This window comes from Columba livia, chromosome 9 (genome assembly GCF_036013475.1).
Source record: "Columba livia isolate bColLiv1 breed racing homer chromosome 9, bColLiv1.pat.W.v2, whole genome shotgun sequence".
In the NCBI taxonomy this organism is placed as follows: Eukaryota; Metazoa; Chordata; class Aves; order Columbiformes; family Columbidae; genus Columba; species Columba livia.
The window spans coordinates 22,268,112-22,287,978 of NC_088610.1; the positions used below are offsets into that span (position 1 = coordinate 22,268,112).

At 45.0% G+C, this 19,867-nt stretch overlaps 2 protein-coding genes across 4 annotated transcripts in view; one reads left to right on the top strand and one right to left on the bottom strand.

The window, feature by feature from the left end:
• Positions 1-1,330: 1,330 nt before the first annotated feature.
• On the bottom strand, positions 1,331-15,866 carry MSL2 (MSL complex subunit 2). Its single transcript, XM_005501591.4, has 2 exons — positions 15,644-15,866; positions 1,331-4,903 (listed from the first exon to the last, which is right to left on the bottom strand). The coding sequence occupies exons 1-2, from the start codon at positions 15,783-15,785 to the stop codon at positions 3,306-3,308; spliced, it is 1,740 nt and encodes a 579-aa protein (XP_005501648.2). The 5' UTR covers positions 15,786-15,866; the 3' UTR covers positions 1,331-3,305.
• PCCB (propionyl-CoA carboxylase subunit beta) overlaps positions 15,639-19,867 on the top strand; it is a 36,229-nt gene continuing 32,000 nt past the window's right edge. Inside the window, exons 1-3 of one of the 3 annotated variants that reach the window (XM_065073107.1) lie at positions 15,675-15,815; positions 17,007-17,236; positions 19,038-19,181. Coding sequence is in view for 1 of the 3 variants with exons in the window: in XM_065073106.1 (XP_064929178.1) it covers positions 18,432-18,437; positions 19,038-19,181 (150 nt within the window). In the remaining 2 variants the exon portion in view is untranslated. Of the gene's footprint in view, positions 15,816-17,006; positions 17,237-18,416; positions 18,438-19,037; positions 19,182-19,867 lie in introns of those variants that run through there. The other 2 variants (XM_065073108.1, XM_065073106.1) reach the window with 2 other exon arrangements.

A 19,867-nucleotide genomic window follows, 5' to 3' on the forward strand; every position in this document is an offset into this window, starting at 1 on the left:
GGTGGTTGCAGGTGTATGGAGATCAACACCATCCAAATGTTCCTTTCCAGTTCTGGTTCCCTGTCTCTCCTCCCTCTGAGATTTTCATCCCAACTCGTGATTTCCCTGATGTATGGTATGTGGAAAGAGCCTTTCCCCTCAAAATGAAGTTTAGATGTCTTCCCTTTGTCCAAAGAGCTTCTTCTGCCTGTGCAGATTTAGGTGGTCAGAAGCTCTAGACTAATTCTGTACCGCTCCCCATGATCGGCGTCCAGGCCTCCTGAAGGAGCTCTGCTCTTTGCAGCACGTTTTCTGGCAGGAACGTTCCCACAGCAAATGGGTGATGAGCTACCGCTTTTTCTTTCCGACGCAGCTCTAGAAATGGCAAGACTTTCTTAAAGTTTGGAAGCCAATTGCTGTTTCCAACAGGATTGGGAAGAAAGCTCAAATACCGCACATTTCCTATAGGATCCACAGGAGGAACACAGGGTTAGTGGCCCGCGGGGAACACCCGGGCTGAGCTGGAGCCACACAGATCCTCACGCTGCCTTGGACCCAGTTTGCACTCCACTCCTTGAGCACAACCAAGGCTGAAGCTCCCAGAACACTGCTATAACATGGAAACTCATCTTTTTCAAACAAGAACCACTGCAATTATTTTCAGCACCGTTACGATCCTTTCCATTGCTCAGCTTACTCAAGAACAACTAGCCAGGAGGTTAAGGAAACCAAACCAAGCCAACCCTAATTTAAACAATTACAGCATTAGTCATTAGTCATCAACGGACTGAGTAGTATTTAGACAATAAGTGCAACATATGCCACACTGATGCCCTTAGCAGTTGCAAAATAGAATTAGAAAACTAACATTTATTAAATCAATTTGAATTTTAATATACATTTCAAGAACGTGGCAGCATAAATGTTTTTAGAAACAACCTGAATCTACCATTCGCAATTTTACATTAATGATCAGGGCTCTCCTGTCGCCGGTTCCGAAACACACTTCACCTAAATGCTCCGACTGTTGGTACCGTATTTAATGCAGCGGTGTGATAGTAAAGATTCTAAGTACTCCCACATTTCTGGAGCAAAGGTTCTATGTATTTAATTTAATGAAAGTCCTAAGAAATGTACCATCAACAATCTCAGCAAAACTTAACAGCTCTGCAAAAGCATTCCCAAACAACCCATGCTGTGCAGTTTCCTCCCCATAAATCAGACTCTGGTTTGGCTACTTTGCTTACACATAGTGGACTAATAAACAGATTTACAGTAGTAGGTCACGATCAAACCACCAAATTAGAAAATGGTAGGATCCTTCTGGGTCAACACAAAAATCACATACAAGTTTAACTAAATACATTTTAATAGGACATCGGTAAATCTCATGAGGGCTAAAAAACACAGATCTTCGGTACTTGGGTTGGCAAATAAAGACAAGAATACTAAGAAGCATTTTCCACCATTTACTCATTATCAAAAATATTTTTCAACTCTTCTTGCAAAACAAAAACAAAAAAGTACAGACTGGACACGTACATCACATTTTTCTTCCTATGGCTTTAACCCCCCACCCTATACCCACCCCACAAAAAAGACGGGGGGAGAAACAAACCAAAACCAACAAAAAGATCTGACCACATTCACAGAAGATGACACCATGGTACACTACAAAACAAAAGGAGGTGTCATTTGTGTCCAAAGGGTTTTGCTTATTTCTTAGGTGAGGAACCATCATTGTACATGCTTTGTGCCAAATCAAAACACAGCAAACGTCAGGGCGGAAAGCGCGGCGGGTTCGCGGGGCGAGGAGAGGGAGAGATGGAAGAGGGAAAGGGACTCAAAAACCTTCACGTCCTGTTGAACACGCTGTCGGAACAGGAACTGCCTTTGCAATGAGAGGGTGATGGTTTGTGTTCTAGTCGGCCCACGGTGAATTTCTGCTGTCTCATTCAAGGAGGAGAAATTTCTGCTTTCACAAAGTAATCTGACTTTTTCAGGCTGCCAATGAAGCCCGAAATGCAAGGCTACGTTCTTCTGCTTCGACTCTTATTTAGGACTTACGCCAAAATGAACCATTTTTGCATGAAGCTGAATTCCTACAAAGGTGCTTTCATTTTAACACTTTCTGAGAGGAGCTCTTTGACAACTTAGTGTTATTTTTCCATTTTAGGGAGGTTGAAAGGCGCTAACCTTCAAAAGCTACTTCCAATGTATTAGAAAAGAATGAGCTGGATTCTGGGAGGAGTGAATTACACGGCTTATTCTAACAAACATCCAGAATATATTGGACCTTACAACTGATCCTTGGCCCCAGCTGGAAATAAAGAATCACCCTTGAGGGGACAGGGCTGGGGTACAAACTTCATCGAACACCCCCAGTGGTGATTGATAACTGCTGTGGGATCGGCCATGGGGTCTCTCCACAACCCACAAAATCCCCGCTCTTCTGTAGAAGCAACAGCAGGAAAATCAGCAGGAGCTCCAAAAAAAAAAAAAGGGGAGGAGGAGAAAAGGAGATAATAGTGCTAATAACACCTGAGGTTTCTTTGTGTACAAGTAGTTTTCTTGCCCCAGCCAAAAGAGTCACATGCCAAACAAGCGAGGCTGGCACAGAGGGCAGAACGGGTCAGGAACACGAACTGCCGAAAAACCAACAAAAAGAGCGGTGGTGTTACCGGGGACACGGTATCTGAGGCAGCAGTTCCACGCTCATGTCTCAGCGACTGATATTCCTGGCCCTTGCCTGGAGACTGAGCTGCTCTTTGGGCTATTTGCTTTCTCAAGGTATTTATGAATTATTTTTTTTTAAGCTGTTCCATAGAGGAGATAGCCAATTCTCACAGTCAGGCATTATCTGCCCTTTTCAGACTCAATGCTGCATTTCCTACAGGAATATTATGTGATTTTCCAGTAATGGTGTCTGTAACTAATGGAGAATTCTTTTTCTACGCCATAACCTAGCACGGTTTAGATGGACTAACTAGGTACCACTTCTCTACACTTACGCAGCAGCTTTGACTGAGCACAAAGCATGACCAAGTACAATGAGGTTAATATAATCTTTGCCAAAGATCTTGTGATAAAATCATTTACATCAGCAATTGATCTCAAACTATGAGGTGCTGTAAGAACTAAAAACAGTTTTAGGGTAACTCCTCCATTATCTGCAACTATTTCCCAGACACTAATACACATAACATAGCAATGAAAAACACTTGATACAAGTGATCTAAACGCAGGAGCTCCAGCAAGTTAAACAGAACCATAGCTGCCGTAAACCTGTAGCAGTTCCCCTACGGATGGCAGGGAAAAGAAAAGACTCAACAGTCATATCTCATGTCTATAGCTTCATCCAAACTTTTATCATCGTGTGTACTGGCAGCTAAAAACGTCGTTACTGGTGACCCTGTCACATTGATTACACTGGTGCTCGTGCTGGCATTGCGCACCGCAATGCTCGTCACGTTAATGCCCAAAGTCAGCCGAGTCTGCTCCAAGGCCTTTTCTGGCACTGCAAACGCCTCCAGCTTCTTCTCCCCGTTAGCCATGTAGGAGTTTTGGCAGCCACGGCATATGCAGTCAAGGCAGGCTTTGCGGTTCGAGTAGCAAGGGCAGCGTTGGCCACGGCAGGTAAGAACACTTGGATTTTGGGTGGCACGACCACATTTACACCCTTTCTTTTCTTGGGGCTTTTTGTACACAGTTTTTGTTGGGCTTCCTGGCATAACGTTACTGCTAGGAACTTTCTCCTTCGCTTTGTCTTTTGTTTTCAGCACCCCTGGTTTGGCTTTTGGGTGAGATTTCTTAGGGGCATGGTCTAAATTCTTTTTCATGCTTTTGTTAGACAGGAGCACAGTTTTACTGATTTTGGGGGTAGTGCCTCCGTTAGGTACAGTCGCAATAGGCTGCAAAGACATTTTATTTTCCTGTTTCACTGTTACGGGAGCTGACGCTCCCAATGTTGGGCCACAGATGATGCTGGAAATGGGTAGAGGTTGAACCTTTTCACTGTCACTTTCTGACCGAGATCGCTTTCTGTTTAACTTAACCACCTTGGGCGTCGCTGCGGTGCAGGAGATTCCGTGAGGAGAAGCATCTGTGGACATGAAAATGTTATGGCTGAGAGGTGGGGGAGAGAGCTGCAGGAAAGGGCCGTTAGTCATGTTCGCTTCCAAGCTGGGCTGCAAATTAGAATCACAGACTTCAGTATTCGACACGGTCTCTAAGCTCCGGAGGACCTCCTCAACGCTCAGGAGAAGCGAGCCACCCGGTTTGATGTCTTCACTGAAGCTGCAGATGTCAATGCCCGTCGTGCACAAGTCACTCGTGGAAACGGTGTCGCACACGGGCTGCAGGCTGCTCGGCAGATCTTCCGTCTTGATGTACTCGCCAGTGCTACAGACATCAATGGTGTTCGCGTGCTCTGGAGAGGGAATATTCACTCCAAGTTTATCTACCGAAAGCCCATTACAATTGGGCAACCCGTTGATAACAGAACCTCTGATATCGATGTTGTGTGTGCTTTCAGGTAGCGATGTAAAACCAGCCGGAGGATCGGTTGTGAGTTCTGAGGTTGAAGGTACTGGGGAATGTGTCAAACACAAAGCCAAGGCTGTATCGGAAGGTTTTTCTGTCTCTTCATGGAGCGGCGATCCATCTTTGAGCAAAGCTAAAAGATCCGCGGAACAATCGACTGCCTGGATAATATCTCGTGCCAGTGGAGTCTGCGTTATGTACTCGCAGAGTTTCTTATAGCAGTTCACTAAGATGCTCAGCTGCTTGTTCTCCTCAAACTGTTCATAGTCCTTGCACCAGCTACATGACGGTTTCATCATCATCTTCTTGCCTTTACAAGTTTTGCAGACATAATGCTGACATGTGGAGTTGGTAGGAGCGATAGGGTCTTGTAGCAAATTTCCTACGGAAAAAAGAAGGAGAAAGATTACAATGAACTCAAGGCAGGTTTCCGGGCTAGTATGAGATGATTTTTATGTGCTATCAAAAATATTGCCTGAATAAGTTCAGTAAGTCACAAGAAAACGTACCATCCAAACAACATCCTGTAAAAATTGTCACAGCTGCAATATCTGCTTTTAAAACAACATTAAAAGAACACGGAATAAAACCATCGCGCCATAACTTGTGCTGCTGCAGCCTTTAGGGTGCTCTCAACTAAAACCCCAGTCATCCCCTTGCTCCCTTCAGCAGCTCCTGCCACTGAAACTTCCAAAACACAAAAGATTTCTATGAATTTTCCAAAAGTGCAACAATAAACTCCACGAGGAGCTACTGCCGAGATGCTAATGAAATTAGTGGAAACAAATGGCAAGGCAGCAGAGGGGAAGTCTAAAAGGAATGTCAGCCCCCAAAGGAAAGAAGACACAGCAGACTTTGTTTTACTTTTCATTTAGCTGGGACTAAAAATAGAACCTAGCCTTGTCACAGCCAATGCCATGAATAAACCATCCAAGTTTTTAACTTTGCAGGCAACAAAAACAGTTAAATGGATCCCATTAATTCTTATAAACACTGAATAAAACACCTAGTAATCTATTTGAATATTAAAAAAATACTAGATTATGTTGCTCTCTAACAGCTTACTCCTGCGCCAACCCACAAGATGCAACAGGGTGACTATGAAGATATCCTGGGGAGTGGTGGCTCCTGGTTTTCCAATTCTCAGACACGTCTTATTGAAATAATACTTGAAATAATAATTAAATAATACTTAAAAGAGTGAAATAATACTTAAAACAGTGATGCTGAAATACTCCAAAGTGTCAACAACAGCTCCAGTCCTGGGCAGGAGGGGAGAAGTCAGAAGAAAGGATTTTCTGAGATCTTACTGTTAATAAAGAAACTGATAAAGCTCAGTTGCTAAAGGAATGAACACCCTGAGAGCGCAGGACGTTTCGCACACCCGGTACTATCTGTGGACATCCCCACATCTCTGAACTGTAAAACCCTGCAAGAATGTTTTGGTTTTTCTTAGGAACCAACCAAGTAATGCCTAAGGAAAAAATATGAAAGAACAGAGGTAACTGAAATTCTGTATAGAAATAATCCAACTAGCAACTATATCCAGAAAATGCCGGTATTGCTTTGCTATTTTAGCCAGTTCTAAGCCAGGAAGTTATTCTAACACCTAAACTAAATTTCAGAGTACCTACAGTCATCTACAGAAACAGGTTCCCCTCCTTTCCAAGCAGATTTTCAGCCTTGCTCCGACCTCTCTCCCATACGGAACCTTTGTTGGATGAGTTACAACCATCAGGGATTTCTCACCCAGATTTTCCAAAGAGAAAATTTTAATCCCATGGACCTTCTGTAAGTGATTCTTGAAACAGTGCTTTGAGGGGATGTAATTAACTGGACCTAGCTGAGTGGGCTGTTAGCACCTATGGAATAAACCCAGCCTTTCCAGCTGGTATTACCTTAGTCGCGAATCCAAGCCCTCAGGTGGAAGAGCAGGACGTACTATACGTATATAACCCTTGGCTGGAGCAGCACTTAAAATATCCAACGTGTCCCCTACTCTGTAGCTTTCACCAAAATGTTCAGCCCCTTTCCTAACCTAACCCTCCGTTCCTTTCACTATTTGAACTACTTTTGAAAATGCAACTTTTTGTGTGTGTTTAAACGGGAACTTTGCATTAGCACAGTGATTTTTCCACACTCTTGAATTCTACTGGTGACCACACAACCCCACTTTTCCTTTGCAATGTGAATTTGCTGGTGCCTCTTTGGGAAGAGGCTGCTCCAACCTCAGGTGGCTTTCAGAAAAGTGGCTTCATCTAAACTGGTTTTTGAGCAACAAGAGTCAGTGCTGAAGTCATCATTAGGTAGTATTTTTTTAAGAAATTGACAGAAAATATAATTGTTTAGAAAGCTGGCAGGTGGCACACATCTACACAATTCAAATAATGAGAAGGGAAGATTTAAAGCCAACAGATGGAACATAAGTCCCAGAATCCAACCTGCAGTGGCATTTTTTTCCAAGTTCCCTTTAGATGACAGTATTTAAACAGCAATGCAGGCAGAGATGTACATGATGGTCCTAAGAATGGATCTGATTTTGCGAGAACACTCCCTAACCCCCATGGGGAAAACCAAAACCAAGCTTTAAATCACATCAGCTTAGTCTCAGAAGCCATGTCCTTCAGCAGAAAGAGTTATGATGATCGATGCTTTACAGATTATGAAGCACTGAAACACTTCAGAGACGGGACCAAATAAACAATATGCCAATTTAACTTTCGATTAAAAAAAAGTCATCACCAACTGTGCATTTGTTTCTCCCAAAATAGATTTGGCTGAAGCTGCTGAGTGGGTACGAATGCTAAAAGAGGATACTGAAAAATTAACATTTCCAGAAGCTTTGAGGAAAAAAAACAGACGTGCAGACAAAACACTTCCCATGCTCTCCCTGCAGGAAGAACAGAGCCAGTTCTGCTCCCAGTACAAGCCGGGCAACCTCCATGGGAGAGACACGAGCTGCGGGAACGTGTTCAGCCTGAGCTCGTATCTCACTCAATATTCATCCTTCAGTCAAAGTTCCTGTCTCGGATGGATTCAGCTTTATACAGTGCCATAACAATACAGTTCTCCACTTTATTTTCTATTTTGGTCCTGATCTTTAGCATTTGCTTTGCTTTTTTGATTGTCAATACCGAGCCGATATTCTCATGGGATCTTCTGTTGCAAGACTGGTAGCTATTAGTGATAAGCCCTTCTATATATTTACATATTTATATAGGTCTGCAAGATATAAAAATGGTGGGTTCTGACAAGTTAATATTTTTCCATGTTTACAATTTAATATTTATCTAAGCTAAAGTTAATTTGACATTTTATTGTGCAGTCATTCATCTGCATAAGATCCTTCCACAATTACTCAGTGCGGGCCTTTGTTTTTACTGCCCCAAATAGCTTGATACTAAACTTTGTCTCATCTTTTCTCACCCTCTTTAGCAAGGGCCATATAGAAGCACCAAGAAGCAAAATCGCATTCTTACAAAGCCTCCAACATCCTACTTTCAGAAAGGTTTACTAAACATCTACATTAATATGAGCATTTACAATTAATAAGCCACATAGACAGAGGAAATATTTTTAATATATTATTTACAAAACATGACAGCTGTCCTGGAAAGGCTGCTACCAGCAGAGAGATCATTTAAACCACAAGGAATACTTCCTATTGTGTTCCTTAATGAGCATCATTTCACAGCTGCAGGAAGAGGGGAAGCATCTGCAAATTGTATCTCAGAGACCACAGGGAGGGGAAGAATTGGGAACCAATTGCTATGGTAGGTGTGTATAAGCAGCAAATGTGCTGCAAGTCTGTCTTCTCAGTGAAGGGGAGAAGGAACCTCACCTGCGCCAGTTCAGCTGTTAACATCAAACATTACAGTGACCGAGATGGAATTTTTAAATCAAGTCTTACAAAAAGCTGCTGTGAACTTTGGATGCGTCGAATAGAAATTCTACAGCTCTATTCATCTAGCAAATTATAATAAACCACGAAGCTATCATCAGCGTGATGAAGCACGTGTATACTTCTATGTTACACTTAATATTAATTACCTCCTGATAGAGGGAGCCAAGTCTTACCCAGCAGTGACAGCACTCGATAGCTGGAACAGCCTCTGGAAGGACAAGGTTTGCTCCCCCCACAGCGGCTCTTCAGCTAAGAAATTATCAGCTACATCTGACTGAGGAATAAGCACCTCAATGAGGTTTCAAAGCAAAACGTGAGCGTAAAAGCAGCAGCATTTTCAGAGTTTGATTAAAAAAACCCTGCTTGATGATAGACAGGCATATGATGAGTAGTGAAAAGGTCTGTTAACCATCTGCAGAAAAATAAAACAAATGTGTAAGATCTGTTTGATATGGGCGCAAGATCTGCATATTTACTAAGAAAGAAGATAACTTAATACACTCAAAACCAGAGAAACTAATCAAGAGAGATTAGTGCAAGGGACAAGAGTTTATCTGTGAACTAAATGATAGTATTTTGTCCTGAAAATACCGTGTTGCTCTTAAATCACCACAACTGCAACAGTGCCACTGGGATTTGTCCATAGACACTCACAAGCATCAACAGATTCTCTATCAGGTGAAACAGAAACATGGGAGACACACAAAACATATTAAAACAAAACAAAACCAAAACCCCACAACCACCTTATTTCAAGATTTTATCAGAGAAACTGTTCTGCTGGCTGCTGAGTATTTCTGAGCATCCTCCATCAACAAAAAACTAAGAAAAATTAGCTACAGAAATCATCACCCTCATATAGGGATGGTCACAACTGAAGAATCAATGATTGTGTAACTCTCTGGGAAAAGAAAAACTGCACTGTTTTTCTCTGAACGTCGTGAGAACCCAAATTGACCATGATAAGAAAGCAGTTAGATTATTTTTCTGCATATTTGTAGACATACAGTCAACCTCTTCAGCTAAAGGTCAAAGAAAAAAATACAACAACAAATGGCATTGTAGAAGGGACTGCTCTGTTCTCCGACTGCACCCCTACACAATAAGCAACACAACGTATTTTACCAAGTCCTATGTCAAAATTATATTTGTTTGAAAGTCTTTGTGTTTACAAAGAACATCACTGACTGGAAAGATTCTGTAATATACTTTTAACAGACTAGGTGGCAAAGATCAAACTTTGGCTTTAAAAATATATAGAAATGCATACTTTTCACCATCCAGTGTAACATATTCATGTCGGGATGTTTCCCAAAAGCCAAGATTGGTGTATTTTAAGAGGCTTTGAATGGCAAAGTTAACTTTTCTCCCATAGGTGTAAGATTATTTTAACATGTTTCTATGCAGCATAAACACTCAAAAGAGTTAAAACTTGCTTTGAAAATTTGTAGATGAAGTTGCTCACAATCCGAGCAAACAAAAAAGTAACAAAAACTATGTTTTCCCACCAAACAAAAAACGCTCACGCCACCAAGATTAACCGGCCATCTTCAAACAATCTGTGCTCTCCAAGGCCACCCCTGAAGGAGCAAAACCCCGAGCCGAGCAGTGACCGCCGGGCTGCGGAGACACAGAATAACAAATGACATCACGGAAAGACTTCAAAGGGAATTCCTGGGCAGAGCAGGAAAATCCTCACTGTCTGCAAAGCACAGTGCTCACCAAAGCTTGTGCTGGGTGTTATTTCTCAGGTCATATATGAGATGCAAACAATCTCTTCCTCACAACTCCAACTCTTCCTACTCCTCAACTTGGTTCTAGGACAGAGGGGTATTTTTAGTTTAGAAACCAATTTAAATTCAACCAGTAGAACTTTATGTTATGAAAACACATGCAGTACAATGCAGACAACCTTGAAAAAGCAGTTCTGCCAGGAGTCACGCACCGGATTTAACAACAGGAAAGGGAAACAGTGAATTTAAGTAAAGGGTTTTTAAGAGGAAGAGAAATCAACCAGCATGTTCTTGGCTAAAAACTGGTGTATTGAGAAATGTGCAAGTGGGCATTTTATAGACAGCTGCCCACGCTGGTTGTCTCCAAAACAAGAAGAAAAAGAATACTTGCAGCAGAAACTATTTGACAGGTACTTAGTCCTGTAGTCCATGCTCCCCAATGGTTGTTTTTTCTGGTTATTGTGCACATTCTTCAGAAAATTGCAAGTATTTTGGCAACCATTCATGTAACTTTTAAGGGGAAAATATGATCTAAAAACTACCAATCATTGAAAATCAAGGAAAGAAGAAAATGTCAATGAAAAAAAGACCACCAATCTAGATTATTTTTCAAACACAAAAGGCAACTGATCTGTCAGCATGGCTCATGAATCAGCCTTCACTTTCCTTAATCTAGGGAGAACGGACAAGGAGTGAGAGTTCTAGGCTAAACTTTTCCATCACAAAGCTTAAACGTGCTTTTTCACTTGAAAGCTCTGATATCCAGGCTTAACTCACTTAGTCATGGCTCACATCCCAAACAGAAAAGTTTTAGCAGTAGTGCTAATTTGTTTATTCTGCCTTCTTCCATCTCTGTGACCAGAAATCAAATTTTCTAGAAAGTTTAAATCTGTTTAGGTGTTACCCAACTATCTTCTCTTCCCCGAAGGTCACCACATAACTTCGGCATGCCTCAGATTGTCTCAATACCACCAGCGAAACAAAGACTTTGCTTACCCTAGAGCCACAGTTCACTTGCTTGTGGGGTTTCTTCCCCTAGATACTTGCAGAAATTTTCCTATGAAAGTTTAATTCACTATTTCCCAATGACAAAGTACAGGGTACAGTAATAACGCCACCAAGAGGCAGAGACAAGGGGTGTGGAGTCTGCAGTGGCGTGGGGGGAGCAACAAGAACCCCAGAAAAAACAGAGACCCAGCTCAGCGAGGGGTGAGGAAGAAGAGCAGGAGCCTTCACAAGTCCAACAACATGGACAGGATGGCACAAAGATGGAAAATCTTACACGACTCAATACGCCACCAACTATCGAGAAATTTCAAACCTAGCGAGCAGAATGAGTTCCATAAGACTCAACTTATATTAACAGTACACAACTTTAAAAAAAAAAAAAAAAAAGGTTGATACTCCTACATAAGCAGGAGATGGAAATAACATCCCTACACTAGTCTTTAAATATGAAAAGCAATTTTTTTTTTTGTTGGTAATCCATGACATTCCCCATTCTTGGAAGTTGCTTCCACAATGGTAATTTACCATTTAGCCTTCAACCCTCTAACGAAAATTACCAAGAGCTATGTCAAAACCCTTGCCAGGAGCTGTATGAGGTGCCGGTCAGTACTGTCACACTGTCTCTTTGTTCCTTTCCACCCCTTAATCTCCCCTAAGCCACATGTTGTCTCATATCCCCTTACTTAGATTACAGGATGGTTCACGCAAGAACTCTACTCTGTATTTCTACAGCACAAGATACATCTGGGTTCCTGGCCAAACATCCTGTCCTGAAGCCACAAAACCTTTCAAGCACTTTCACATGCTAAATCACTGATAACAATCTTTCACCCACTTTTTAAATATCTTCCAGAGGATCCAGGATGAAGTCTTCCATGGATAAAAAGCTAAGATGATTCGACTGCCAATCTGCCTCTTTAACTGCATTTCAAAAAAAACGCTTAAAATGCTTCAAAATGCTTAAAAGCCAACAGAACTTCTGAATGACTTGCAGTAACCTACATGGTACTTGAAACAGAGAAAGCCACTTTTAAGAGGATTTTCATCCCAATAAGCAGTACTTTTAAAATGCAGAACTTTGTTGCATAAATTCTACTAAACAATTTTTAAATTAATGTGGCATTAACATGCAATTTAATAATAATCACTTTAGTCCAGAGACTGAAACCCAGACTTCACATCCTCAAAACACATAAGGCACATACCTTTTGTCTAATGCACACTTGGGAGGTTCTAAGTTTTAAAAGCCCTAAGAAATATCATCTTATACATCCCTGTAAAAGGACAATGCATTCATTACCTACCCCACCACCTAGGAAACTCTCACATGATCACACTTCAATCCTAGAAACACACACCATAATCGACATAATTCAACCTTTATAACCCATTAGGCACAACAGAGACCTCAGATCCACCTAGAACAGATTTATTTGACTTAACAATGCCATACTGTATTTACATTATGACTGTCTACTGATGGAACTGCCTCTGTGCCAATCTGAATCTCAAATCAGTGCTTTAATTAGAATTTCATAATTATGTGGGTCCAAAAACTTCTGCCATGCCTACTATGTGAGCTGGTTTAAAAGACTGTCAGATCAAAAGAAAAATGAGTTGGCTTATGTCTAGTGGATTGAGAGAACAGCGAAAGCACCATAATGTTAGTTGGTTTTTATAGCTGTCACCGATTTCTTCTAAAAACAATTCTCTACAATTAAAGGGACAGTCCTGACTGTGGAATTAATACCTACAGTGTAAGAAAGCATCACAAAATTCAGAGAGATTAAATACTCAGGAAAGGCCGATGACTTAAGGAACACTAATTTGGGGAGTAATTTACCAAGGGGAGTCCTAGAAGAACAACACTTGTGACTTTAACCAAGTGTAGAGCATTACTAATAATTCATGCAGCAAAACACCACACTGTGAAGTTTTGGGTGGTCACGGCACTCACTCTTGTGATCACAACAGCTCACAAAGTAATCTTCTTTTCAGTACTTAAACTTTACCTTTTATACCACTAAAGTTAAGAAGGTTTTGACACTTGGATAGGCTTTAAATTACCTTAAATATGCAGAAGGTCCTAACAGCACAAAAAGCAAACAAGAATGTTGATTTGCCTTTTTACCAGTGTGAGCTGGAAATTTATGACTGCTGGTCAACACCAGAGCGGACAGTTTTGGTTCGGGCAGGACCGCCCTCCCATTACTAACTGCCGGCAGCTTCAAGAAAGATGCTTTACTAAGTCTGTAGGACAGAAACTGCATTTTACTGTACGGCTTCACAAAGAGGCTGGTATTTACTGAGGCCTCTGTACGCTGCCACGCCACAAACAGCAGCTCAACACACAGCGATAATGCCTGGAAATCACTCAGAGACAAAATATTTGAGACAAACAGCAGCTACAGTTATCTGAAAGCTGGCCACAGTAGAAAAATATACATAAGCCAAAACAATAACTTTCACGTTCAAAGAAAATAAGGGATGAAGAGGGCAAACAGAACCATCAAAGTAGTAGTCTGGAAGTAGGAATATCCAGGTAAGTGCAAATCACTAAGCTAAAAAGTGTGGTCTGCTCCACCAAACTGAGAGTGAGAGAAAAGCCAAGCAAGAAAATCTGAAGAGGGGGAAAACAGCTCAGGAATTTGGGCAGGGACAAGTTATAGATAGACGATTTCAATAGCACAGAGTGTAAAAATAAGATTGCAAAAGGCCAAGAAGGGAAGAACTCAAGGCAAGGAGAACAAAGAACATATTTCAGAGGACTGGTCTTAAAGTGGAGTGGCCAGACAGCAGAGCAGTTAGAAGCATGTAGTCTCTATCTAAGTATCTTATTTACAAAAAAAAAAAATCCGACAAATATTAGCATATTTTTAGGCAAGCGATCTGATGACTGACCCAAGCAAGAAGGATTTGTGGGAAAAAGGTACAGTTAGAGATTGGAATTAACAGGGCCTCAGATGATAAGCATGAGATAAAGAGCAAAGGTGCAAAGACATTGACATCGGGATTATGGGAGGGGGAAAAAAAAAAAACCTTAGACAAATGATTTCAGGAAATGACGATGCAGTGATCCTGGGAACAGGCTCCCTCTTTCCCAGCACAAACAGATCTCTATTTTCTAAGACTTTAAGTGGGAGGAGCCAAGCTCCAGGATAGGAAGCATCCAACACTACTCTAGCAGCCTCAACAGTTCAGATCTTGATCCTGTAAATAAATACAATATTTAAGTTTATAAACCCCAGGAATTCAATTAAATAGTAGTGTGACCACACACGTTGGTAAAGATAAACATATGCAAACAGCGTGGACATATGTCCACTCTGATAAGAAAATACAAACACACACAGGGCCAGGACTTAAAAAACTACCAGAGGAAAAAAAAAGGGAGAATTAACAAAATTAACGAACCTAGATGTCTAACAAGTTTGGACTCCCTCTCCCAACGCTGACAGAGGCTTCAAAGGAAGTTCAAGAAAGGCTGACAGCTTATTTCAGAGCTTCCTACCAGGAACAGACACGTGCCCCCACTTCATAAACACAGCAGAATGCAGTTCCTTCCCCGTTCCCCAGACCCTCACGCTGAAATTCCGGATGTCTGCCTTTGCCCACAAAAATGCAGAATGCCTTTTTTTTTTTTTTCAGGGAAATCCTAGCAGACTTGCAGCCAATTTGGTTTTTATGGTAATTATTTTCATTGGACAATTACCTGCTACGTACAAAAAAAAAAAAAAAAAATCTTAACATTGTTTCCATGCGCTTAAAATTCCTGGCTTCCAATTTGAATTACTATTTGTTCTTTGCATTTCAAGGAGGGAAAGAAAAAAAAAAGTAAGTTGTTCTTATTTCCCTTCCTCTATGTTCTGTAGATTGAGTATCTTTTACCACACTTGCTCTTCTACCTTACTTTTTAAGGCAATTAACTCCACTACACCAGGGTACTCCAATAACCACTAATAACTACCCTACCTTTTATGAAATAACGTGACCATAATAAAGCGTTGCGTTTGGGCCAAAACACACTCTTCTCAACAAAAACAACAGATCGTTTTCTTTACAGCTTGCCAGGCTATTCCACATACAGAACCCCCGCACCTTTACAGCTTTTTGACCAATATTGCCCCCGCTTCGCGTTTGTTTTTTGCGGGTGGGGGCCAGGTCTAAGCCGAAGAATATCTTTCACTCCACCTTTCCCAACTTGCAAAACCACCGCGGCGCTCCCCCCGCCCCGGGCCCACGTGGGTCCGCCGCCCCCCGGGCCCCGGTGTCCCCCGCCCCGCCCCGGCGGCGGGAGGTTCCGCGGGAGCGGCGGCTCGGCGGCCGCAGCCGGAGCAAAGTTTCCACAGCCCGGCTCTCGGGGCGGGAAGCGGGGCGGGGGGCAGATCCCGACCGCGGCGTTTCCTCCGGCCGCCGTGCCGGGGCCAAGCGAGCCCGGGGGGGCTCATTGTGCAGGGAACAAAGGAAAGATCCTCACCGCAAACGCAGCAGGAGAGGGACTGCCTGAAGTAGGGCAGGAGCTTGTTAATCTCGGTAAAGGACTGGGGATCCCCAGGGTCGTAGTTGAGCACCAGGCGGCTCGCTGAAACGTAGAGAGCAGTGGCATTCACCGGGTTCATCGCAGCCGCTCGCACGCCGCCGGCTCCGGGGTGAGAAGAAAGCGCGGCGCCGAGTCCGAGCCGGCCGAGGGGGCAGGTGGCCCCGGGGCGGGGGCAGGCCGGGTGTCACCTTGGTCCGGGGCCACCTGGAGCCGCGCGGCGGCGGCAGCGCGGAGGCCGCGGCGGCCCTGTCAGAGGGGCCGCGCTGGCTCCTCCTCCGCCTCCAGCGGGGCCTCGCTCCCGAGCAGCGGCCTCGGCCCGCCCGCAGCCACACAGCGCAGGGAGGCGGCGGCGGCGCTACTCCAGGCTGCGGGCCATGCCGGGCCGCCCTCCCCCGGGCCCTGCTCCTCCGCGAGCGGACGCTTCCTCGGCCGCTGCGGGCCGCGCCTCAGCGGCGGCCCGGCATGGCGGCGGCCGCAGGGAGGAACCGCGAAGCCAGCGCAGGGCGGCGGCGGGCCGGGCCGCGCTGCCCGATCCGGCGGCGGGGGAGGGAGGCGGATGCACCTGGGCCTCAGCGCGGCCGCATCACCGCGGCGCCGCCGCGGCCTCCTCCGCGGGGCCGGTGGCTCCTGGCTGCGCGGCCGCGGGGCGGGCGCCGCTCGCGGGGCAGGATCCGCCGCCCGATCCGCGCCGCAATGTCAATAGCAACCGTTAGATCCAACCGTCACTGCGGAGCCATCGCCGCTGCCGTCTAGCGCCCGGCACTGCGCATGCGCGCCCGGGCCGCTTCCCTCCCCGCAGCGGGGCCCATCCCGCGGGGCGGGGGGGGTGGGGAGCGCAGCGCCCTCTAGCGGGGGCTCGGGCGCGCCGCCGCGGGGCGCGAGGCTGCCCGGCCGCCTTGGGCGAGGCGCCGCCTGAGGGAGGGGGCGAGCGCGCGCCCAACGGCCGCCTCAGGAGTCCCCTCAGGGGTCTCTCAACGGCCGCGTCGCCTCAGCGCGGCCGCCACGCCGGCAGCACCGCGCCTGCTCCGCGGAGGGCGGGACGCCGCCGCTCCCTCGGCCGGCGGGCGGAGCCGGTTGGCGGGAGGGACTCGCCGGAGGGTTGGCCGTCCTGTGCCCCGGGCGCTGAGGCGGTTCCCGCGCTCGGGGCCGCCACCTCACGGGCGGCTGTGCCTCCGGAGCGGCTGCGCACGGGAGCGGCTTGGCCTTCCTGTCATGGCGAGCGCCCCCGCTCACCTCTCAGGCAGAAGCCATCCTGAAACCTGCCGAAAGACTCCAAGGTGCCAACTGGCCTGTCTTCCAGCATGGCGCAAGCCTGATGTGTCTGGCCTCAAAGAGAGAGAGCTGCAGGGCTTTGGAAGTTCTTAGAAGATCGGGCAGGGGAGCAGACACGGTCTGGATGCCTCAGAGGACACCAGCTGCCCACACGGCACTGTGTAGATGGAAGCTTGTCCCAAGTGTTGTTGCTGCCCATACCAGCACTCTGGAGACTAGGAGGCATAACACAGCAGCGGATTCACAGGCTTGGGGCAGGTATGACTAAGACATAGGCACAAGAGGGATTTTTTACCCTCTTCAGGTTTTAGGTCACTGGGGACATATGGTGGGAACTTCAGGTATTTCCACTGTTAGCCCCACTGAGGGAAATCACCATTCCACACACCTCCAGATCCTGTGTTGTGACGCTGCCAGTGCCATCAAGGCAGCCCTTGCCCCGTGTCTCTGTTTGGCCTTTTGGGGAGCTGTCTGATAGAACCTTTCTGTCTTCTCACTTGTCCCTCTCTGTGTTCATCTAGAGTTGCCCGTGTTAAACTAATCAAGGAGTTCCACCTGTATCTTTCTGTTCCTTGTTCTCCTCATAAATCCCTGCAGCTCTCCAGCCCAACTCAAGATGAGTGTGCTTACAAAATAGAGGAATTTGGGTCTTGATTCCAAATACACATTTAGTACTTCTGGTTACCATCAAGCTGCACAGCTCATTCCCCACCTGGCACTGTTTTCACGCACCTCACGTCCAGCTCCTGTGTGCTCACTCAGTGCATCTCACGTATGAAGATGCATACCTACGACACCTCTGTCTCCCTTTTGGCCTCGCAGCAGACACCCCGAGTGCCATCTCTGGACCATAGCTCCTTGCACACATTCAGTCCCTAACCTGGCTTCATTTCATGGCACAGCATCTTCATTCTTACACTCAATCTACATGTATATTGCCTGTAAAATGCCCAATTGCTTCTTCAACTTACCACCAGAAACACCTTATGTGCTGAACCAAGCCAGCAAACTGAAAAAACATTCCAGCAGTTTCCCACCAAGTACATGTTCTCACATATACCTCTCTGTATCCCACCCTCTGCCAGACTCCATGCACAGTGTCCTGAACACTAAGCCCTCCCAGCTACATCTCATGCTGCTCTGGCTGTTCAGGCAAGGGAGGTTGTGGAGTCTCCTACTCTGGAGACATTCAAAACCTGCCTGGATGCATTCCTGTGTAACCTCATCTGGGTGTTCCTGCTCCAGTGGGGGATTGGACTAGATGATCTTTCAAGGTCCCTTCCAACCCCTAACATTCTGTGATAACACCTGACATCTTTTACTAGCTTTGTCTAATTTCTGGGATATACTCCTTTAGGGTATCACACATGAGCTGGGTTCAGCAGTTGCGATCCATGGTGTTCTAGGACCAAGCCTCAATCCACAGCATCAACATGCACTATTACATTCCCTGATGGAGGTAAATAAGTAAGTTTGGGTTCCATCTAAGAACAACAGCAATCTTAGTAGGGCAGATAATAGAAACTCTTTAGAACTGCAAGTAAATCTTACTCTTGAAAATTATGGTGTTAATTAAATAATCAAATATGGAATAGTAAGAGTAGCAAGACTGACTAGGTCATACCCTTTTGAACAGAGGAAACCCATAGTGCTTTTTTTCACTATTGCTGGCTAAGTTTGACTTTTCTTCTAGTCAGACCCTTGAGTTGAGTGTCCATGTTTCTAATAGCGAAGTCCAAGAAGCAGATATAAATTTTCCTGCTTCCGTTGATGGTTTCTTCTTATCTATCAGCAGCACAACTCTGGAATACGAGTCCTTATTGAAACAGATTTGAATAGGTCCTAAGCTGTTTGCAATCACTAGGACAAATGGAGTGGTGAGACTAAACATCAGGGGCTTGAATACACCAATAGGCTTTGTAGTCTTCTCCTCCTGCCCTTGGGGGTCTGTGCACCAGGCTGGCTCTGATGCAGTGCAGCTGTGTGACCTTGCATCAGGCTGCTGGGAAACAGCCAAGCTGGGAGAGGTTCCACCTGCGCCCTCTCTGCTTTGTCTTAGGAGCTGCCTTTTCTGAACTACACTGTGCCTGGCCTGTTGGTTTCCTGCCTCAACCCTGGACCTGCCTCATTGCTGTGGACATCTGGCCATCACTGGGCTCACCCTTGCTACTGCTGCTGGACCTGCTCTGCTCTTCTTGTTCAGGTACTGTGGGGCTGTTTTTCTCATCAGTGATAAATGCTGTTCCTGACTCACCTTTCCCTGTGCAGTAGCCACTTTTCTGGCCCCGATACTAAAAGCCTCGTGGCATAAGAGTTCTTATTGCTCATCTACCTCTCCAGCCTATGGTGTGTTTTGAAACACTCAATGAACTATTAAAATTTCATATGCTAGTGGAAGTACCTTCAGTAGCCATCCCCTCTCCTCTGCTGGGAGAGTGGCAGAAAGAAGGGCTTAATGTTATTCCTTTCACGTTGCCACTGCTGTGGATTTATTTCTGCTTCTGTGCTGTGTATTTCACCTCCCTGAACCCACGTGCTTTGGGAGACCATTTTAAGAGACCTGGCTAGGAAGCGAAGACTCTACTTCAAATTGGTGAAGAAGAGCTGGTATTTCCAGAGATCTAGAAGGGGGAGGGGAGAGTACAAAAAAGGACAGATGGGACATTTATTTAGAAAACTTACTGTGAATAGTACTTTTTTTTTTTAAAAAAGGCAAAAAGTTTTTAATGTGTTTTCCTTGTGCCTGAAAATTAGTTCAACACTTCAAACCTGGTGCTGTTTCAACATACCAAATTACTTGTAAGTTAACTCTGCAATCGTAGACCTATTCCTGCCTTTTGGTAGGGTTGTTTATTTGTCTGACCAACCCTTGTGATTGTGGTCATGGAT

What these genes read in the sequence shown, in the direction of transcription:
- MSL2 (XM_005501591.4), bottom strand. Translation starts at nt 15,785, where the DNA reads ATGAACCCGGTGAATGCCACTGCTCTCTACGTTTCAGCGAGCCGCCTG. An exon ending in CCTCTCCTGCTGCGTTTGCG is followed by an intron (nt 4,904 to 15,643) that starts GTGAGGATCTTT and finishes TTTTTTCCGTAG; the next exon opens with GAAATTTGCTACAAGACCCT.